This window comes from Perca fluviatilis, chromosome 14 (assembly GCF_010015445.1).
Source record: "Perca fluviatilis chromosome 14, GENO_Pfluv_1.0, whole genome shotgun sequence".
Taxonomy (NCBI): domain Eukaryota; kingdom Metazoa; phylum Chordata; class Actinopteri; order Perciformes; family Percidae; genus Perca; species Perca fluviatilis.
In genome coordinates this window covers 25,816,028-25,837,220 of record NC_053125.1, presented here as the reverse complement: position 1 = coordinate 25,837,220, position 21,193 = coordinate 25,816,028, and the positions used below count along the sequence as shown (strand labels likewise).

The 21,193-nt window shown below is 40.9% G+C and overlaps 1 protein-coding gene across 2 annotated transcripts; it reads right to left on the bottom strand.

The window, feature by feature from the left end:
- Window positions 1–936: 936 nt before the first annotated feature.
- Window positions 937–19,512, bottom strand: LOC120572176 (myelin-oligodendrocyte glycoprotein-like). 2 transcript variants are annotated; one of them, XM_039821351.1, is made up of 3 exons: window positions 19,364–19,512; window positions 2,836–3,204; window positions 937–1,027 (listed from the first exon to the last, which is right to left on the bottom strand). In XM_039821351.1, exons 1-3 carry the CDS (start codon window positions 19,488–19,490, stop codon window positions 951–953), a joined length of 573 nt encoding a protein of 190 aa, XP_039677285.1. In that variant the 5' UTR covers window positions 19,491–19,512; the 3' UTR covers window positions 937–950. The 2 variants fall into 2 exon arrangements, with proteins under 2 accessions (XP_039677285.1, XP_039677284.1); XM_039821350.1 differs by lacking the exon at window positions 937–1,027 and adding an exon at window positions 1,181–1,334.
- Window positions 19,513–21,193: the final 1,681 nt, after the last annotated feature.

Below are 21,193 nucleotides of genomic sequence, written 5' to 3'. Positions count from 1 at the left end.
TGTCTCATATAGCTTTCTCCCATAAAGTTTGGTCGACATAAAACCCTAAAAAAGTAAGCAAAAAGGTTTCTTAGCCGTGTAGAATTTATTAGCAAGTCATGAAAAACAATTGAATGAATAGCAATTCTGAGTCTCAAAGTCGGCAAATTTGTCAAATTCTGCACGCCAGTGTCGCATAATTACAGTATGAAAACCATTTTCCTGATTTTTTTGGTGTGGTGCACAACTAGTTGGGCCAAAATAAAAACAGATGCACAACAAAGACCACACAGAACTACAAAGCAAGGAACATGAGTAACACAGACTGTCTGAAAGACATTTTGAGGTATGGATGTTTAGATTTACCACTCCGTGTCCAGAGAATCCAAATGTAGGGTGATTTAGAAAAAAAGCAGAGGTGGGCCAAGCATGCAGCAATCACTAAATTGAAGTGTGATTGGCTGAGCCATCTTTCAATCACAGAAATACATCTGCAAAGCTGCTATGTTCCTAATGCAGAAGTACTTTTTGTTTATAATTATTTCCAACAAAGACAAACACTGGAAAACTTTAGTGGAATACATGTTGTGCCAATTCATCCAGCAGTTGTTGAAGTAAAAAATATAAAAAAAAAATTTTGAGAGAAAAAAAAAAAAAAAAAAAAAAAAAAAAAAATTAAAATTTTTTTTTTTAAAAAAAAAAATTTTAATTAAAAAATTATTCCAAACCATCCAATAGTTGTTGAGATATTTTATTCTGGACCAAAGTGATGGACCAACATTGCCACTTAGCAGGTGTTCCGTTTAGTTTAGTACGGTTAGCTTTCTTGGAGCAACATATAGAAGAAACACACTAAGACACACAATTAATGATGGTTTAATTTTATTTAGCTGCTTCAGTTTCAGCGTCTTGGTACTCTGCACTCATCGTGCCTCCCTCCCAGTGTAAACACTGAGTTACTGCACTTGCTATTAGCATTTTTCTCCACTAGATGACACCAGCAGTCCAATAAAAGTCATCAGGATCTGCAATTGTTGAACGGGTAGAGCTGCACAACACACAACAACAACAACACATCAGTAAAATCTCCCTATATTGCATTTTCAGAGGGATTTTGGGAATTAATCTGACTAATGCATTATAATGTATTGTAATATCTGATGAGTTTGTGGTTTTGTGTTGTGTTTGTGGCAGGATTTTTTTTTGTCAGAAACAAATAAAAATAAAAAATCTAAAAAAAATAAGACAATAACAAAAAATAAAAACATAAAAGAGACGTCCCTTATATTTCCCAGCATCCTTTATCACATTGCGCCAAGAACACTGCGGAGGTGACCCACACCTCTCAGGCGGAGCTGTTAAACACAGAGGGAAAATGTAAACAGTCTGTGAAATCCAATATGCCATTTACGTGATCCGCATTAAAAGGTCCCATGACCTTTAATACAGATCAGATTAGCTCTTTGGATGCTTTTGTATTAGTGGTCCCCTACTGTATCTGAAGTCTCTTTTATATAGGCCTTAGTGGTCCCCTAATACTGTATCTGAAGTCTCTTTTATATAGACCTTAGTGGTCCCCTAATACTGTATCTGAAGTCTCTTTTATATAGACCTTAGTGGTCCCCTAATACTGTATCTGAAGTCTCTTTTATATAGACCTTAGTGGTCCCCTAATACTGTATGAAGTCTCTTTTTATAGACCTTGTAGTGGTCCCCCTAATACTGTATCTGAAGTCTCTTTTATATGACCTTAGTGGTCCTCTAATACTGTATCTGAAGTCTCTTTTATATAGACCTTAGTGGTCCCCTAATACTGTATCTGAAGTCTCTTTTATATAGACCTTAGTGGTCCCCTAATACTGTATCTGAAGTCTCTTTTATATAGACCTTAGTGGTCCCCCTAATACTGTATCTGAAAGTCTCTTTTTATAGACCTTAGTGGTCCTCTAATACTGTATCTGAAGTCTCTTTTATATAGACCTTAGTGGTCCCCCTAATACTGTATCTGAAGTCTCTTTTATATAGACCTTAGTGGTCCCCTAATACTGTATCTGAAGTCTCTTTTATATAGACCTTAGTGGTCCCCTAATACTGTATCTGAAGTCTCTTTTATATAGACCTTAGTGGTCCCCTAATACTGTATCTGAAGTCTCTTTTATATAGACCTTAGTGGTCCCCTAATACTGTATCTGAAGTCTCTTTTATATAGACCTTAGTGGTCCCCTAATACTGTATCTGAAGTCTCTTTTATATAGACCTTAGTGGTCCTCTAATACTGTATCTGAAGTCTCTTTTATATAGACCTTAGTGGTCCCCTAATACTGTCTCTTTCCCGAAATTCAGCCTTGGCGCAGAATTACATGAGCTTTTCCTTAGGATGTGCCATTTCTGTGTCTGTAGCTATTGAGGAGGAGATGGGAGGTGTGGTCTTGACCAACTGCCATTTTGCTCGTTTGAAAGCCATGATGTCTCTCTCTCTCGCTCTCTCATGGGGGGGCCAAATTCTCTGGGTGGGCAAAGCAGAGAAAGGGGAGGTAAAATTGCTCCTTATGACCTCATAATGAGAAGATTCCTGATTGGTCCATCTGAGCTTTCATTTACTCAAAGGCAGAGCAGGATACCCAGGGCTCGGTTTACACCTATCACCATTTCTAGCCACTGGGGGACCATAGGCAGGCTGGGGGAACTCATATTAATGTTAAAAAACCTCATAAAGTGAAATTTCACGGCATGGGACCTTTAAATTTGGCATATTGTCAAATTTGGAGTAATAGTGGAAGATTGGCGTATGTAAACTCAATAATGAAATGTTTATTTACCTTAACAGATTTTAGTGATCTAGAAATAGAAACTTACCAACAGTAATTTTAATGACTGAAGCCCTCTCCAACTGGGGGATTTGGCATCTGTAACTTCCTTGGTCAAAGCACATCACGTTGCTGATCTTTAGCGAGATGTTTCCGTGTTTCAGACCGTCTGTGAACATCTCCGTCCTCCCGGCGTACATCAGCTTCTTCATGTCCTCCTTGTGCTGTTTGTCGTGGTAACGGTGGACATACCGGTAGTCGCTCTGTGGATCTCTAGTGTCCAGCTTGATGTCGACTCTCCACCACTCCACCGTCATCTCCTCCACGTTGAGCTGAGGCTCCACGTGACACGGCAGGATGACATCACCACCCAGAGGGGCCACGATTGGCTGAAGTGACCCGATCACCTGAGGCAGATCTGGAAAATAGAGGGAACGTTTTATCATTGTCGGGATTTTCCTGTTAAAAGGTCCCATGACATGGTGCCCTTTGGATGCTTTTATATAGACCTTAGTGGTCCCCTAATACTGTATCTGAAGTCTCTTTTATATAGACCTTAGTGGTCCTCTAATACTGTATCTGAAGTCTCTTTTATATAGACCTTAGTGGTCCCCTAATACTGTATCTGAAGTCTCTTTTATATAGGCCTTAGTGGTCTCCTAATACTGTATCTGAAGTCTCTTTTACATAGACCTTAGTGGTCCCCTAATACTGTATCTGAAGTCTCTTTTATATAGACCTTAGTGGTCCCCTAATACTGTATCTGAAGTATCTTTTATATAGACCTTGTGGTCCCCTAATACTGTATCTGAGATCTATTTCTTATATAGACCTTAGTGGTCCTCCTAATACTGTATCTGAAGTCTCTTTTATATAGACCTTAGTGGTCCCCTAATACTGTATCTGAAGTCTCTTTTATATAGACCTTAGTGGTCCCCTAATACTGTATCTGAAGTCTCTTTTATATAGACCTTAGTGGTCCACTAATACTGTATCTGAAGTCTCTTTTATATAGACCTTAGTGGTCCCCTAATACTGTATCTGAAGTCTCTTTCCCGAAATTCAGCTTTGGTGCAGAATTACAGCCACTAGTCCCAGTCCCACAAAGAGCTTTCCTTAGGATGTGCTAAGGAAGCTATTGAGGAGGAGGGGGCAGGGGGGCCAGGTGGAGGGTGGGGGGTGTGGCCTTGACCAACTACCACTTTGCTCGTTTGAAAGCCATGATGTCTCTCTCTCTCATGGGTGGGCCAAATTCTCTGGGCGAAGCAAGCAGAAAGGAAAAGAGGTAACCTTGCTCCTTATGACCTCATAAGGAGAAGATTCCTGATTGGTCCATCTGAGCTTTCATTTTCTCAAAGGCAGAGCAGGATACCCAGGGCTCGGTTTAGACCTATCACCATTTCTAGCCACTGGGGGACCATAGGCATGCTGGGGGAACTCATATTAATGTTAAAAAACCTCATAAAGTGACATTTTCATGCCATGGGACCTTTAAAACGTGGCCAAAACTTTAAAGGGGTGATAGAATGATTATATAGGGTATTTCACACTGTTCCTTATGGTCTCCTAATGGGGTATGTAACATTAGTTGGGCTGAAAATGGCCTGGTTGATATTTTATTGGCCCTTATGCATCCCTGTGTTTTGGCCCTATTTGTAACAAGAGCTTTTCTTCCAAATATGGTATGGTCATGAATATTTAGATGAGCTGCGCGCTGATTGGTTGAGCGAATTGCCATAGGCAGACATTAGAGATTGGCGCTGATTGGTTGGGAATCCCCAATACACAACCATTAGAGAAGCTGACAGAATCTCATATTCCAGACACTGCAAGGTTTCATTACCAAATTCACTTCTGAGACTTTTTTTGTGTGAAATCAACTATATAAAGCTCAAATATGGGCCGTTTACCGAAAATTGATGGCTAATTGCAAATATGGTAAGACTGTGTGTCGGACTTGCGGCGGTGTAGCTGCCCTGCGCCGCACGTAGCCTTCCTTCACAGACCCGGCCTGCTGTGAGCTCCGTTATGGCTGGCAGCCCTGACAGAGCTCAGGGCCTGTAACTCCCCTCTTCCTGCCTAGCTAAATGGCCCGTTGTGTAGAGTTAGAGCGGTCAGCGAACTTGTTACACCAGCAATCTCTTACCACATGTTACACACAATGTCCACGCCACTTAGCTATACAACATATACCTAAATGTCTTATAAAGCTAATAAACGGTGTCCGATTTCAAGTTAATGAATATTTGTGAGCTGTAAGGGGTTTCGTTAGCTGCGACTGTCCCTTCAATCCTATGTGTACAGATTGCGGCTAGTTAGCTTCATTTTTGGTCGTAATTCGAGTATATTTACAGTTTGAATTTTGTCACGCCACTTACACATCTAACTATATGTTTTATAAAGCTAACAACGGTGTCCGATTTCAAGTTAATGAATATTTGTGAGCTGTAAGGGTTTTGTTAGCTGCGACAGTCCCTACAATCCTAGGTGTACAAGATTGCGGCTAGTAAGCTAGCTTCATTTTTGGTCGTAATTCGAGTATATTTACGGTTAGAATTTCGTCACACCACTTACACATCTAACTAAATGTCTTATAAAGCTAACAACGGTGTCCGATTTCAAGTTGATGAATATTTGTGAGCCGTAAGGGTTTCGTTAGCTGCGACTGTCCCTTCAATCCTAGCTACCTGTGTAGCTACAAATCACGGATAGTTAGCTTCATTTTCGGCGTAATTCTGAGTATATTTACAGTTTGAATTTCGTCAAGCCAGTTATACAACATCTAACTAAATGTTTTATAAAGCTAACAACGGTGTCCGATTTCAAGTTAATGAATTTTTGTGAATTCCAGAGTAATTCTAAGAAGAGGCTAGCTATAGCTAGCCTCCTCTAGCTATAGCTCCATCCAGCCGCAGGCTCTATCAATGAGACTCGCGGACAAGAGGCGTGTATTTCACCGATCGTTTGTTTAAATAACTCAACACATTATAATTACACACATTATAAGATTAACTTAAACCTGTGGTAAGAGATTGCTGGCGTAACAAGCTCTCTGACCGCGCTCTCACTCACACACACCTGGCATTAGGAATAGGGGAACTGCAGGCCCTGGAGCTCTGTCAGAGCACCAGCGTGTAGTAGTCCATTATCCAAAAACCGGTGACTTTGCGCGGGTATGGAGTGCCGTGGGCTGCCAGTCATGACGGAGCTCCAAGTACCTCAGAGCAGGCCGGGGTGTGTGAAGGCGAAGGCTGGGCGGCGGCAACAACACAGGCAGCACCGGCGCTTAACTCCGACACACAGTCGGACAAAATTTGCAATTAGCCATCCATTTTCGTAAAACGGACTATTTTTGAGCTTTACATAGTTGATTTCTCGCATAAAAAAGTTTCAGAAGTGAATTTTGTAATGGAATAGCAGAGATCTGCGCGACCTAGATTCGGAAGACTAGCTGATCTCAGGTCAGTTGTGTAGTCTATGTAAATGTTGGGGCGTGACCGTTCTCTTAATACACCCATGGGCTGACAAAGGTTCCGGTTTTTGGGAGGTTGATGTCAACTTCCAGCTTTGTTGAGATTCGCCCGTTTTCAGCAGCAGTTTCAAAATATGAGATTTTCATAGTAAAGGGGTGTCAGTGGGATTTTGAGCTTCTATGTATGTCCTATTTACCCACCGAACTGTCCTCATTCAACTATGACAGGGTAAAATCGGTTTTGCATTCTATCACCCCTTTAAATAATGAGGTATTTTAAAGAAATCCCCATGAGGAAAAATCTCAGATTTCCCACTGTTCTCAATGTAAACGTAACGTAACATAGTATGACATAGTACGAAGCTCAATGCAGCTACTACTGCAGCGTTAACATTGTCTCTTGTTTTCTACATGCTAAGTTAGGGAAACCTGTAATCTTGGCTCCCAATGTTGTTAATTTCTCCCCAATTTCAGGTCAAATTACTGCTGAAACATGTCCGGTTGTGTAGTATTTGATTAAAGCGTAACTCTCACCAAAATGCAACCTAGGGTGTTTTTGTGAATGTACCCGAGTCAAAATTTTGTTTAAAAGCATAATTAGGACAAAAGCGCCACTTTCAAAATTGACCGTATTTTCGTTTTTAGTCAAATGGCCTTTTGAATGGGAGTGCTAAGGGCACTACTTTTGACAGCATTAAAATCAACATTTTTAAAACACTAAGAAGGCTCGACACAACATGAAACCTTGCTCACCAGGGGCTCTACACCTTAACGCAAGCGTTGAGAACATTGTTTGTGTTCACAGAGATTAATAAAAAGAAAGGTTTTGAACACTTTAGCTGTTGGTTTTTCCACTCGTCGCCATCACACCAGTCAAAAAGAGTCGACCTCCGAATGCGAATGAACACATCTATTGATTTTAATATTTTCTTTTATGAGACTCCTTTTTCAACTACAAGGTCAATATTGTTTTTCACTAACGACAAAACAACGAATTATCTGGGCATTTACAGTATCTCACAAAAGTGAGTACACCCCTCACATTTTAATAATTATTTCATTATATCTTTTAATGGGACAACACTGAAGAAATGACACTTTGCTACAATGTAAAGTATTAAGTGTCCAGCTTGTATAATAGTGTAAATGTGCTGTCCCCTCAAAATAACTCAACACACAGCCATTAATGTCTAAACTGCTGGCAACACAAGTCAGTCCACCCCTATGTTAAATTCCCATAGAGGCAGGCAGATGTTTATTTTTAAAGGCCAGTTATTTCATGGATCCAGATACTATGCATCCTGATAATATGGCCCCCACATCATCACATACCCTTCACCATACCCCCCACATCATCACATACCCTTCACCATACCCCCCATCATCACAATTACCCTTCACCATACCCCCACATCATCACATACCCTTCACCATACCTACATCATCACATACCTTCACCATACCCCTACATCATCACATACAATTCCCACCATACCCCCCATCATCACATAAATTCTCTACCATACCCCCACATCATCACATACCCTTCACCATACCCCCCACATCATCACATACCTTCACCATACTCTACATCATCACATACCCTTCCACCATACCCCCTACATCATCATCACATACCCCTTCACCATACCCCCACATCATCACATACCCTTCACCACTCTACATCATCACATACCCTTCACCATACCCTCACATCATCACATACCCTTCAACATACCCTTCACCATAAATTCCCTGCTGATCATCACATACCCTTCACCATACCCCACATCATCACATACCCTTCACCATACCCCCCATCACATACCTCTTCACCATACCCCCACATCATCACATACTCCTTCCACCATACCCCCCACATCATCACATACCCTTCTACCTATACCCCTACATCATCACTACATACCCTTTCACTCATACCCCACATCATCACATACCCTTCACCATACCCCCCACATCATCACATACCCTTCACCATACCCCCACATCATCACATATGTGGTTTTTTGTGGTATGTTTGGCAGGATTTTTTTTGTCAGAAACAAATAAAATAAAAATCTAAAAAATAAGACAATAACAAAATAAAGCTTAAACATAAAGAGGCGTCCCTTATATTTCCCCAGCATCCTTTTATCACATTAAGCCAAGAACATAGCGAGGTGACCCACACCTCTCGAAGCCGAGACTGTTAACCTGGAAAATGTAAAACGGTCTGTGAAATCCAATATGCCATTTAGGTGATCGCACAAAGGGTCCCATGACCTTTAATACAGATCAGATTAGCTCTTTGGATGCTTTTTGTGGTAGTGGTCCCCTACTGTATCTGAAGTCTCTTTTATATGAGCCTTGAGTGGTCCCCCAATACTGTATCCTGAAGTCTCTTTTTATATGAACCTTAGTGGATCCCCAATACTGTATCTGAGAGTCTCTTTATATGAACCTTAGTGGTCCCCTAATGCACTGTATCAGAGTCTCTTTTATATAGACCTTAGTGGTCCCCTAATACTGTGTAAGAGTCTCTTTTATATAGGTAGTGGTCCCCTAATACTGTATCTGAAGTCCTCTTTTATAGACCTTAGTGTGGTCCTCTAATACTGTATCTGAAGTCTCTTTTATATAGACCTTAGTGGTCCCCTAATACTGTATCCTGAAGTCTCTTTTATATGAACCTTGGTGGTCCCCCTAATACTGTATCTGAAGTCTCGCACATATAGACCTTAATTGGTCCTAATACTGTATCTGAAGTCTTTTATAGACCTTGGTGGTCCTCTAATACTGTATCTGAAGTCTATAACATATGGTGTAGTGGTCCTAATACTGTATCTGAAGTCTCTTTTATATAGACCTTAGTGGTCCCTATCCCTACTGTATCCACAAGGGCCTCTTTATATAGACCTTAGAGTGGTCCCCTAATACTGTATCTGAAGTCTCTTTATATATGAACCTTAGTGGTCCCCTAATACTGTATCTGAAGTCTCTTTTACTATGAACCTTAGTGAGGTCCCCCTAATACTGTATCTAAAGTCTCTTTTATATATAGACCTTAATTGGTCCCTAATACTTTGTATCTGAGAGTCTCTTTTATATGGACCTTAGTGGGTCTCTAATACTGTATCATGAAGTCTCTTTATATAGTTGAATAGTGGTCCCCTAATACTGTCTCTTTCCGAAATTCAGCCTTGGCATAGAGATTACATGAGGAGCTTTCCTTAGGATGTGCCATTTCTGTGTCTGTAGCTATTGAGGAGGAGATGGGAGGTGTGGTTTGACCAACTGCCATTTTGCTCGTTTGAAAGCCATGATGTCTCTCTCTCTCCGCTCTCTCATGGGAGACCAAATCTAAGGGAAGCAGCAAAAGGGGAGGGAGTAAAATTGTCTTATTATGTGGGAAGATTCCCGATATCCATTCCGATTCCATTTACTCAAAGCAGAGCAAGGATGCAGGGTAGGTTTACACCTATCCCATTTCTAGCACTGGGGACATGGGCAGGCTGGGGAACTCCTCTTAATATAATAAAAGCCTCATACTAAGTGAAATTTCTGGCATGGGCTTTTGGCTTTGTGTTTTGGGTTTAGTGGAGATTGGCGTTGTCACTCTCATAAAAATGTTTATTTACTTACAGATTTAGATCTGCAATCAGCACCTTACCTACTCAGTAGCCCTAATGACTGAAGCCCTCTCAACTGTGGGAGTTGGCATCTACCCTTAGCTTCCTTGAGGGTCCAAAGCACATCCACGTTGCTGATCTTTAGCTGAGATGTTTCCGTGTTTCAGACCCAGTCTGTGAAGACATCTCCGTCCTCCCGACGTGCATCCAGCTTCTTCATGTCCTCCTTGTGCTGTTTAGTACCGTGTGCCCGGTGGACATACCCGGTGGCAGTGCGCTCTGTGGATCTCTAGTGTCCAGCTTGATGTGGAGCTCTCCACCACTCCCACCGTCATCTCCTCCCACGTTGAGCTGAGGCTCCCACGTGACAGCAGGATGACATCCTCACCACCCAGAGGAGACCACGATTGGCTAGAGTGAGCCCGATCACCAGAGACAGATCTGGAAAATGGGGAAGCGTTTATCATTGTAGGGATTTTCCTGTTAAAGGTCCCCATGACATGAAGTGCCCTTTGGATGCTTTTATATAGACCTTAGTGGTCCCCTAATACTGTATCTGAAGTCTCTTTTATATAGACCTTAGTGGTCCTCTAATACTTATACACTGAAGTCTCTTTTATATAGGGCCTTAGTGGTCCCTAATACTGTATCTGAAGTCTCTTTTTATGTAGACCTTAGTGGTGCTGCCCTAATACTGTATCTGAAGTCTCTTTTACGACAGACCTTAGTGAGTCCCCTAATCACTGTATCTGAAGTCTCTTTTATATAGACCTTAGCGGTCCCCTAATACTGTATCGGAAGTAGGTTTTTATAGATATGGGACCCTTAGGTATCCCAACAAAGTCTCTTTTTTATAGACCTTATTGGTCCCCTAATACTGTATCTGAAGTCCTGCTATAGACCTTAGTGGTCCCCCTAATGCTAATCTGAGAGTGTGTTTTATATGCCTTGGTGGCCTATACTGTATCTGAAGTCTCTTTATATGAGACCTTAGTGGTCCCCTAATACTGTATCCGAAGTCTCTTTATATAGACCTTGAGTGGTCCCTAATACTGTCTGGAGTCTCTTTTCGAAATTCAGCTTTGGTGCAAATTACAGCCACTAGTCCCCAGTCCCACAAAGAGCTTTCCTTGGGATGTGAAGGAAGCTATTGAGGAGGAGGAGGGGGGGCAGAGTGGGTGGAGGGTGGGGTGTGGCCTTGACCAACTACCACTTTGCTGGTTTGAGAACGCCATGATGTCTCTCTCTCTATGTGGTGGGCCAAATTCTCTGGGCTGGGCAAAGCAGAAGGGGACGTAACTGCTCTTATGACCTCATAAGGAGAAGATTCCTGATTGGTCCATCTGAGCTTTCATTTTCTCAAAGGCAGAGCCTAGGATACCCAGGGCTCGGTTTAGACCTATCACCATTTCTAGCCACTGGGGACCATAGGCATGCTGGGGAACTCATATTAAATGTTAAAAACCTCATAAAGTGACATTTTTCATGCCATGGGACCTTTAAAACGGGGCGTATCAAAACTTTAAAGGAGTGATAGAATGATTATATAGGGTATTATTTCACATATTGTTCTTATGGTCTCTAATGGGGTATGTAACATTAGTTGGGCTGAAAATGGCCTGGTTGATATTTTATTGGCCCTTATGCATCCCTGTGTTTTGGCCCTATTTGTAACAGAGCTTTTTCTTCCAAATATGAGGTATGGTCATGAATATTTAGATGAGCTCTTGGCTGATTGGTTGGACCGAATCTGCCATGAGGCGGACATTAGAGATCTTGGCTGATTGGTTGAGTAATCCCCAATACACAACCATTAGAGAAGCGACAGAATCTCGTATTCCCGACACTGCAAGGTTTCATTACCAAAATTCACTTCTGAGACTTTTTATGTGAGAAATCAACTATATAAACGAAGCTCAAATATGGGCCGTTTACGAATTGATGGCTAATTGCAAATATGGTAAAAAGTTTGTGTGCCGGACTTCAAGCGGTGATAGCTGCCCGGCCCTTGGCTAGCTTCCTTCAAACCCCGGCCTGCTGTGAGCTCCGTTGCGGCTGGCAGCCCTGACAAGAGCTCCAGGGCCTGTAACCCTCTTCCTGCTAGCCTAAATGGCCCGTTGTGGCGAGAGTGAGAGCGCGGTCAGCGAGCTTGTTACACCAGCAATCTCTTACCACATGTTACACACAATGTCACCACTTAGCTATACAATATATACCTATAATGTCTTATAAAGCTAACAACGGTGTCCCGATTTCTCAAGTTAATGAATATTTGTGAGCTGTAAGGGTTTCCATGTGACTTCGTCCCTTCAATCCTATGTGTACAGATTTATGCTAGTTAGCTTCATTTTTATCGTAATTCGAGTATATTTACAGTTTGAATTTTGTCACGCCACTTACACATCTAACTATATGTTTTATAAAGCTAACAACGGGTGTCCGATTTCAAGTTAATGAATATTTGTGAGCTGTAAGGGTTTTGTTAGCTGCGACAGTCCCTACAATCCTAGGTGTACAAGATTGCGGCTAGTAAGCTAGCTTCATTTTGATCTTATTCGAGTATATTTTACGGTTAGAATTTCTCACACAACCACTTACAACATCTAACTAAATGTCTTATAAAAGCTAACAACGGTGTCCGATTTCAAGTTGATGAATATTTGTGAGCCGTAAGGGTTTCGTTAGCTGCGACTGTTCCTTCAATCCTAGCTACCTGTGTAGCTACAAATCACGGATAGTTAGCTTCATTTTCGCGTAATTCTGAGTATATTTACAGTTTGAATTTCGTCAAGCGCAGTTCCAACATCTAACTAAATGTTTTATAAAGCTAACAACGGTGTCCGATTTCAAGTTAATGAATTTTGTGAATTCCAGAGTAATTTAAGAAGGGCTAGCTATAGCTAGCCTCCCTAGCTATAGCTCCATCCAGCCAAGCAGGCTCTATCAATGAGACTCAAGGACAAGAGTGTATTTCACCGATCGTTTGTTTAAATAACTCAACACATTATAATTACACACATTATAAGATTAACTTAAACCTGTGGTGTAAGAGATTGCTGATAGCAGCTCTCTGACCCGCTACTCACTCACACACACCTGGCATTAGGAATTAGGGGAACTGGAGGCCCTGGAGCTCTGTCAGAGCACCAGCGTGTAGTAGTCCATTATCCAAAACCGGTGACTTTACGCTGGGTATGGAGTGCCGTGGGCTGCCAGTCATGACGGAGCTCCAAGTACCTCAGAGCAGGCCGGGGTGTGTGAAGGAAGGCAGGCTGGGCGACGGAGGCAACAACACAGGCAGCACCGCGCTTTAACTCCGACACACAGTCGGACAAAAATTTGCAATTAGCCATCCATTTTCGTGAAAACGGACTATTTTTGAGCTTTACATAGTTGATTCTTTCCGCCATAAAAAAGTTTCAGAAGTGAATTTTGTAATGGAATAGCAGAGATTCAAGCGCCACCTAGATTCGGAAGACTAGCTGATCTCAGGTCAGTTGTGTAGTCTATGTGTAAATAAGAGTGACCGTTCTCTTAATACACCCATGGGCTGACAAAGGTTCCGGTTTTTGGGAGGTTGATGTCAACTTCCAGCTTTGTTGAGATTCACCCGTTTTCAGCAGCAGTTTCAAAATATGAGATTTTCATAGTAAAGGGGTGTCAGTGGGATTTTGAGCTTCTATGTATGTCCTATTTACCCACCGAACTGTCCTCATTCAACTATGACGGGGTAAAATCGGTTTTGCATTCTATCACCCCTTTTAAATAATGAGGTATTTTAAAGAAATCCCCATGAGGAAAAAATCTCAGATTTCCCACTGTTCTCAATGTAAACGTAACGTAACATAGTATGACATAGTAATTAAGCTCAATGCAGCTACTACTGCAGCTGCTAACATTGTCTCTTGTTTTCTACATGCTGCCAAATTAGGAAACCTGTAATCTTGGCTCCCAATGTTGTTAATTTCTCCCCCATCCCCAGGTCAAATTACTGCTGAAACATGTCCGGCTGTGTAGTATTTGATTAGAGCCGTAACCTCAACCAAAATGCAACCTAGGGTGTTTTTGTGAATGTACCCTCAAAATTTTGTTTAAAAGCATAATTAGGGACAAAAGCCTTTCAAAATTGACCGTATTTTCGCAGTCAAATGGCCTTTGAATGGGAGTGCTAAGGGCACTCACTTTTTGTCAGCATTAAAATCAACATTTTAAAACACTAAAAGGCTCTACACAACATGAAACCTTGCTCACCAGGGGCTCTTACATCACACTTAACGCAAGTGCTTGAGAACATTGTTTGTGTTCACAGAGATTAATAAAAAGAAAGGTTTTGAACACTTTAGCTGTTGGTTTTTCCACTCTCGCTCATCACACCAGTCAAAAAGAGTCGACCAATGCTAATGAACACATCTATTGATTTTAATATTTTCTTTATGAGACTCCTTTTCAACTACAAGGTCAATATGTTTTCTCACTCAACGACAAAACAACGAATTATGGCACTTACAGTATCTCACAAAAGTGAGTACACCCCTCACATTTTAATAATTATTTCATTATATCTTTTAATGGACAACACGAAGAAATGACATTTGCTACAATGAAAGTATTAAGTCAGTTGTATAATAGTGTAAATGTGGTCCTCTAAAATAATCAACACAACATTAATCTAAACTCATAACACAATCCACCCAACAATTCCCATAAGAGATGTTTATTTTGCCATTAAACCCCCACATCACACATACCCCACCACTACATCACACATACCTCACCATACCCCCATCACACATACCTCCACCATATCCACATCACACATATCCACCATACCACACACACAACCCTCACCCCCCCACACCCCTTCACCATACCCACACAACTACCCCCCCACATACACATACCCACCAACCCCCCCACCTCACCATACCCACCACCACCCTCCACTATACCCCCACACATCACAACCACCATACCCCCACACACACAACTCACCAACCCCCCCACACACACAACCCTCACCCCCCCACACACACATACCCTTCAACATACCCTTCACTACACCCCACACATCACATACTCCATCCCCCACCATCACAACCCTCACTATACCCCCCCACTCCCCCCCCCACACACACAACTCACATACCCCCTACCATCACACCCCACACCACATAACAACACCCCACACACCATACCCCTCCACACCTCACCTCCCCCACACACACAACCCCACCCCCCCCTCACCATAACCCCCATCATCACATACCTTCCATCCCCCACACCACACCTACATACCCCCACACATCACATACCTCACCATACCCCCACATCATCACATACCCCACCATACCCCACATCATCACAACCTCACCATACCCCCACACATCCACACACCACCCCACATCACACATACCCTTCCACACCACAATACATACCTCAAACCCCCACACACACATACCCACCATACCCCCACATCATCACACCCTTCACCATAACCACACATCACATACCCACATAACCACATCATCACATACTCACCATACCCCCACAATCACATACCCTTCACCATACCCCCACACATCACATACCCCTTCACCACCCACATCACACATACCCTTCACCATCCCCCACACAACATACCACATACCCCCCACATCACACATACCCTTCACCATCCCCCACATCATCACATACCCTTCACTACCCCCCCATCATCACATACCCTTCACCATACCCCCCCATCATCACATACCCTTCACCATACCCCCACATCATCACATACCCTTCACCATACCCCCACTACATCACATACCCTCACCATACCTCTACATCATCACATACCTCTACCATACCCCACACACAATTCACATACCCCCACATCATCACATACCCCTTCACCATACCCCCCTATATCACATACCCTCAACCATAACCCCCATCACAACATAGTTCTACCATACCCACATCAACATAGCCTCTCACCATACCCCCCACATCATCACATACCCCCACCATACCCCCACACATCACATACCCCTTCACCATACCCCACATCATCACATACCCCTTCCATACCCCACATCATCACATACCCCCACCATACCTCCACATCATCACATACCCCTTCACCATACCCCCACATCATCACATACCCTTCACCATACCCCCACATCATCACATACCCTTCACCATACCTCCACATCATCACATACCCCTTCACCATACCCCCCACATCATCACATACCCCTCACCATACCCCCACATCATCACATACCCTTCACCATACCCCCACATCACACATACCCTTCACCATACCCCCACATCATCACATACCCTTCACCATACCCCCATCATCACATACCCTTCACCATACCCCCCCATCATCACATACCCTTCACCATACCTAGAGATTGGCATGGTTTTATGTCTGTTAGCCTAATAGCTGGTTTGTTTTGCATTGAGAGATGGTTTTATGGAAAGTACCCTAGGCTGTATATGGAACTAAGCTTTAGGAGACTTCCATCTTTACTCTCCTCCCGGTTATGTTTCATTCGGAGATCAACTATTTTAAAAATAGTGATTTTGATGCGATTATAGTAGTGCCCCTAACACTCAAAAGGCCATTTGACTAAAAACAAGAATACGGTAAATCTGAAAAGTGGCGCTTCCGTCCTCCTAATTATGCTTTTAAACTAAAGTTTGACTCGGGTACATTCACAAAAAGACCCTATAGGTTGCATTTTTGCGAGAGTTACGCTTTAAGAAGCCTTCATTGGTGGGAGTCTTAAAGAGACAGGCGCTCCAACAGAGGGGAAAACAGAAGCAACCATGGATATTATGAGAAAAATGAAGAGTTTTTTTGAATCATCAAAGCATGTAAACATTTTCTCGTGAAAACACAAAATACAAGTACGAAGCTGAAAACGATATATAATAGGTCTCATTTAAGGTGAAATTGTTATCTAATTTACCTCTTTGCTATTGCGTAATCAGCTGGAAAAACGCTAATAAGAAATGATTTCGGTTTATAAATAAACCAAATTGCCCTCCGGGGATAATAAAGATAACTTGAACCTGAACCTTGAACCTGCAACTTCCTCTTACAACCGGCTGTTCAAAGATAGTGATTATATACATGTCACAGAACACAAAGACGCAATCTATGTTTATTGGAAAACAGCCAAATGAATCTTTATTCTAAACCTATGACATAGTGTTAATTTCGTCAGACGAGACGAGACTAAATATGTTCGTCAACGACCTTTTTTTCCATGACTAAGACGAGACGATGACGAGACTGCGCCAATGTCCAAAAACGCTGACTAAGACTAAATTAACATGCATTATTGTTGACGAAAAAAGACGAGACTAAAATGTTTTGACTAAAACTTGACTAAGATACCTTGAGTTCTCTTTTGACTACAACTAGACTAAAATGATGAGACTTTTAGTCGACTAATACTTGACTAACAAAAAAAAGATATGTGAATGACTAAATATGACTAAAACTAACAAGGACATTTGGCACAAGACTAAGACTAAATTAAAAATAGGTGACAAAATTAACACTACTATGACAAACCTTTCTTTGCAATACTGTATTTCACCATTGGGCAGAATTATCATGCTCAATAACCAATGAAAAGTGTTTGCGTCAGTGAGAAATGAATATTTTAGATTAAAGATTATTACATTAGTCTGAGGGATTTAAGGGTTTCTTTCTCCATACAAATGGTCGGGAGACATCTCACCAGGAGGGCATCTGCTTTCCACACAACGGGATGTGTGACCTACATTAACATGACTTGTGAGGATCTTTCTCAATTGTAATATGCATGGGTCAATGGTAGGGCTGCACAATTAATCACAATTGTATCGAAATTGCAATATGGACTAGTGCAATATCCGAATTGCAGGGGGGGCACAATATCTGTCAAACCATTCTGAATTAAGTATTGTGGTGCTGCAGAGACGTACTGGCCTATACATCGTATCCTACATACTAAAGAAAACATCTTTGTTTGGTACAGATCCTCGCAACAATCACACTATAATCATTTTAATTTCTTTCAATGTTAATAATTTTCAATGAAAATGAGAATAATAATAATAAATAAGTTAACTGACTGTGCAGTCATGATGGTTAAACGTTGCAGGGTTTGTGAACTATAATCTGTATTAGAAACAAATGTACAAACAGTTGCAGTGCTGTTTTAAAAAAACTAAATCCCCGGCCATTGCATGAGGGAAAACGCAATGTAATAAAAGTCAAAGGAAGTTACAGAAAATCCTCGCATAAATGATATTCTCAATCAGATGCTGTAGATTCTTTACAAAGGAACCAATGAAGTTTCATTTTACAGGTCTGTGATTTACAGTTATTTTCCTAATAATTCCCTAGAAAGTTTCTTGGAAAGAACTACATAATTTGGTACTAATTACAGGGCAATGAAGAATTTCTTGGAAAGAACGCTTCATTTATTTTTTCATTTAGTAAATATCCATTATTTTTCACTATTGGAAACTTTATTCTCCATCCAAGTTGTATTCTTGCCTATAGATACATTTTAGATTTTAGCATGTTCAGCCGACTAAAACTCTCTCTATGCTAATAATGAACTTGATACAATGAATTTGAAGTATAACAAAACATTCTCATCCTATATTATGTATTCCTAAATGACATAGTCCTTTCTAGTAAACATCCTAGGAAATTATTCTGAATTAAGCTTGTCCAATAATATTTTATTATATAACCACAGCATTAATGAAAACCTCAATTGACACGTCTACCAAAGCGATTTCCTTCAGTTACATTCTAAAGAAATTAATAGTTGTCTTAAGACTTTTGTAATATTCATATTTAATCTTAAAACATTAATTTATTCATATTATATTTTACTTTTGGTTATCACCAAAATACCCAGATTCCTATTGCCTACAAATGACCATACCAGTGATACAAAAACGATCATTCCCTCCAATATCGTGAATCCTATCGCAATCGCAATGTCAGTCAAAAATAATCGCAATTAGATATTTTCCTCATATTGTGCAGCCCTAATTGTCAACAGGTCTCCTTTCTGAGACAGGGACTATTGTTTTTTTCTGTGTTTTCCTATTTTGTATATATTAGGGAGATACTTGGGAGAGGAAAGGGAGAGAACGCTTTCCGTCTTCTCCCCGTGCAGCACGTAATAAAAAGGTCTTGATACATCAAAACAAGAGACTGAACTTCTTATAAGAAGGACAGCTTCCTTCACGGTAAATTTCTACCACACATTTGATTGTAATTTAATGACCTTATTAACAAATGACCCCAGGAACATGCCTGTGTCCGGTCATTAGGAAACTCAGGATCACAGCTCAGATCAGGCAGACGAAAAACTACGGACATAGAAACAGGACAAATGATAATGTATAAAACTCGAGGAACCATAATTCCTTATCAGCACTTTTACTGCCGTAAAGCTTACCTTCACTGGCCGTGTCGACGACTATACTCAAGAAAGAGTACAGAGAAAGTCCAAAGTGGAAAAGTAAAGCTAAGCACGAATACTCCAAAATGATCCATAAAAATAGCGGATTAAAGGAAAGAGGCATGCCGTCTGTTGTGTTAGTCACTCCAAACTGATGGAACCAAGCTGACTCATCAGGAGTCAGAAAGGGGAAGAGGATTTGATTTCTAAGAAGTCCTTCGAGCAGCCAATCAGTGAGCCGTCGTCAGTTAGGGATTACTATGTTAGTTTATCATAAAAAGGCAGGCCGGTATGAGAAGCCGTCTAGGCCGAAATTAAATATTTGGCTTTGCACTTTTAATCTATTCACAACCTGTCTATACTTGTATATCACATTGCACTTTTCTGCTCTTTTTGCACTTCTGGTTAGACGCAAACTGCATTTTGTTGTCTTTGTACTTGTACTCTGCACATTGACAATAAAGTTGAATCTAATCTAAAATCTATATTGGTACTAAACTGTTTGAATGGGTGGAGCTCAGTGGTGTAGTCTACGTGATACGCAAGCATACGCAGTATACCCAATAAGAAAGCTCAAGGATTTCCATATACCCACTTAAAAATGGTCAATGACACATAACATACTTTCCATTATAGGTTTCATACATTTTATATTGCCATCTGTGTTTTTCATCGCATAGGCTAAATAAAGGTATTTCCACCGTAAATCAGTGCATTAAAGTGTCTCCGAATGAAGGAAATTAAGTATTTGATGCTCAAACTTTCCCTGGGGGAGGACACCCAGACCCCACACTGTGATATGCCCATTCTGGTCCATACAATTATAAAGTACAGAATATCCACTAAAATATATTAGAATACACCACTGGTGGAGCTGTACAAGTTTTATTCAACAACACACTTCCTTTTTCTTTCCTATGCTGTACAAACTTCATACTGGTGTAAAGAGAAAGAAAGAGACGGAAGAGGCATGTGTTTCTTTGTCTTGACTAATTTCCCTTTTGAGGTTATGTTTAAACTCTCTTGTTGTCCTCGGGTCAAGTCTGACCCCTTTTCAAAGTTTTCTATATCAGAAATGTGGGGGTTTTTTTCAACAAAATTTCACAAAAAAAAACATGGATGGTTCAACGCAGTGCTCGTCGCAATTAAAATGTTTAAAAAAAATGTCAAAGAATGTTGACTAAAATGACACAAAAGTGAAAAAAAGTGCTAAAAATATTGGAAAAAGCGACTAAAGACATTGAAAGCCTAGAAAACAGCAGAATAAAGCTACGAAAAAAGCGTCAAACAAACAAGGCACTAACAAGGTTTTAAAAAGCGACAAAAACATTAAAGAAAACCCGTCAAAAATGTTGAAAAAAGCATCGAAAAATGAGTCGGAAATATTATTTTCCGTTTTGTTGTCGGAGGACAACACAAGGGTTAAGCCCGAGACTAGGGCTGGTCCGAATACCATTTTTTGAGCTTCGAAGCTTCGGTAGTAATGAGCATCGAATATTCGAAGCTTCGGAGAGAGGGGGCTGAACATATTATTATCTCTAATAAAGGCAGGAATCTCTATGTGTCTGTTTGTTTGCATGTTGATTATTTTGAGAACCTTTAATCTAAACGACTTCACAAGGGAGTGCAGTGTCGTATTTGGTGCGATATAGATAGACAGGCCAGACGCGTTCAGAATTAATAAACTTTTAACCTCTCAAGGATCACCGTCTCGTCAACGGGACACTTTGTGACGTCACTGTAACCTCGATAAAACTTCCACTCATGTTTTTATAACTTTAAAGCATTAAATCTTTAAAATACCAAGTAACAGAAAATAAAAACAAC

Bases quoted from the DNA above. Each gene is read 5' to 3' on its own strand.
- LOC120572176 (XM_039821350.1), bottom strand. From the start codon at position 19,490: ATGCCTCTTTCCTTTAATCCGCTATTTTTATGGATCATTTTGGAGTAT. The intron at 3,205-19,363 runs GTAAGCTTTACG...TCTATTTTCCAG, and splicing joins CGTCGACACGGCCAGTGAAG to ATCTGCCTCAGGTGATCGGG. The intron at 1,335-2,835 runs GTAAGTTTCTAT...TGTGTTTAACAG, and splicing joins AGTCATTAAAATTACTGTTG to CTCCGCCTGAGAGGTGTGGG.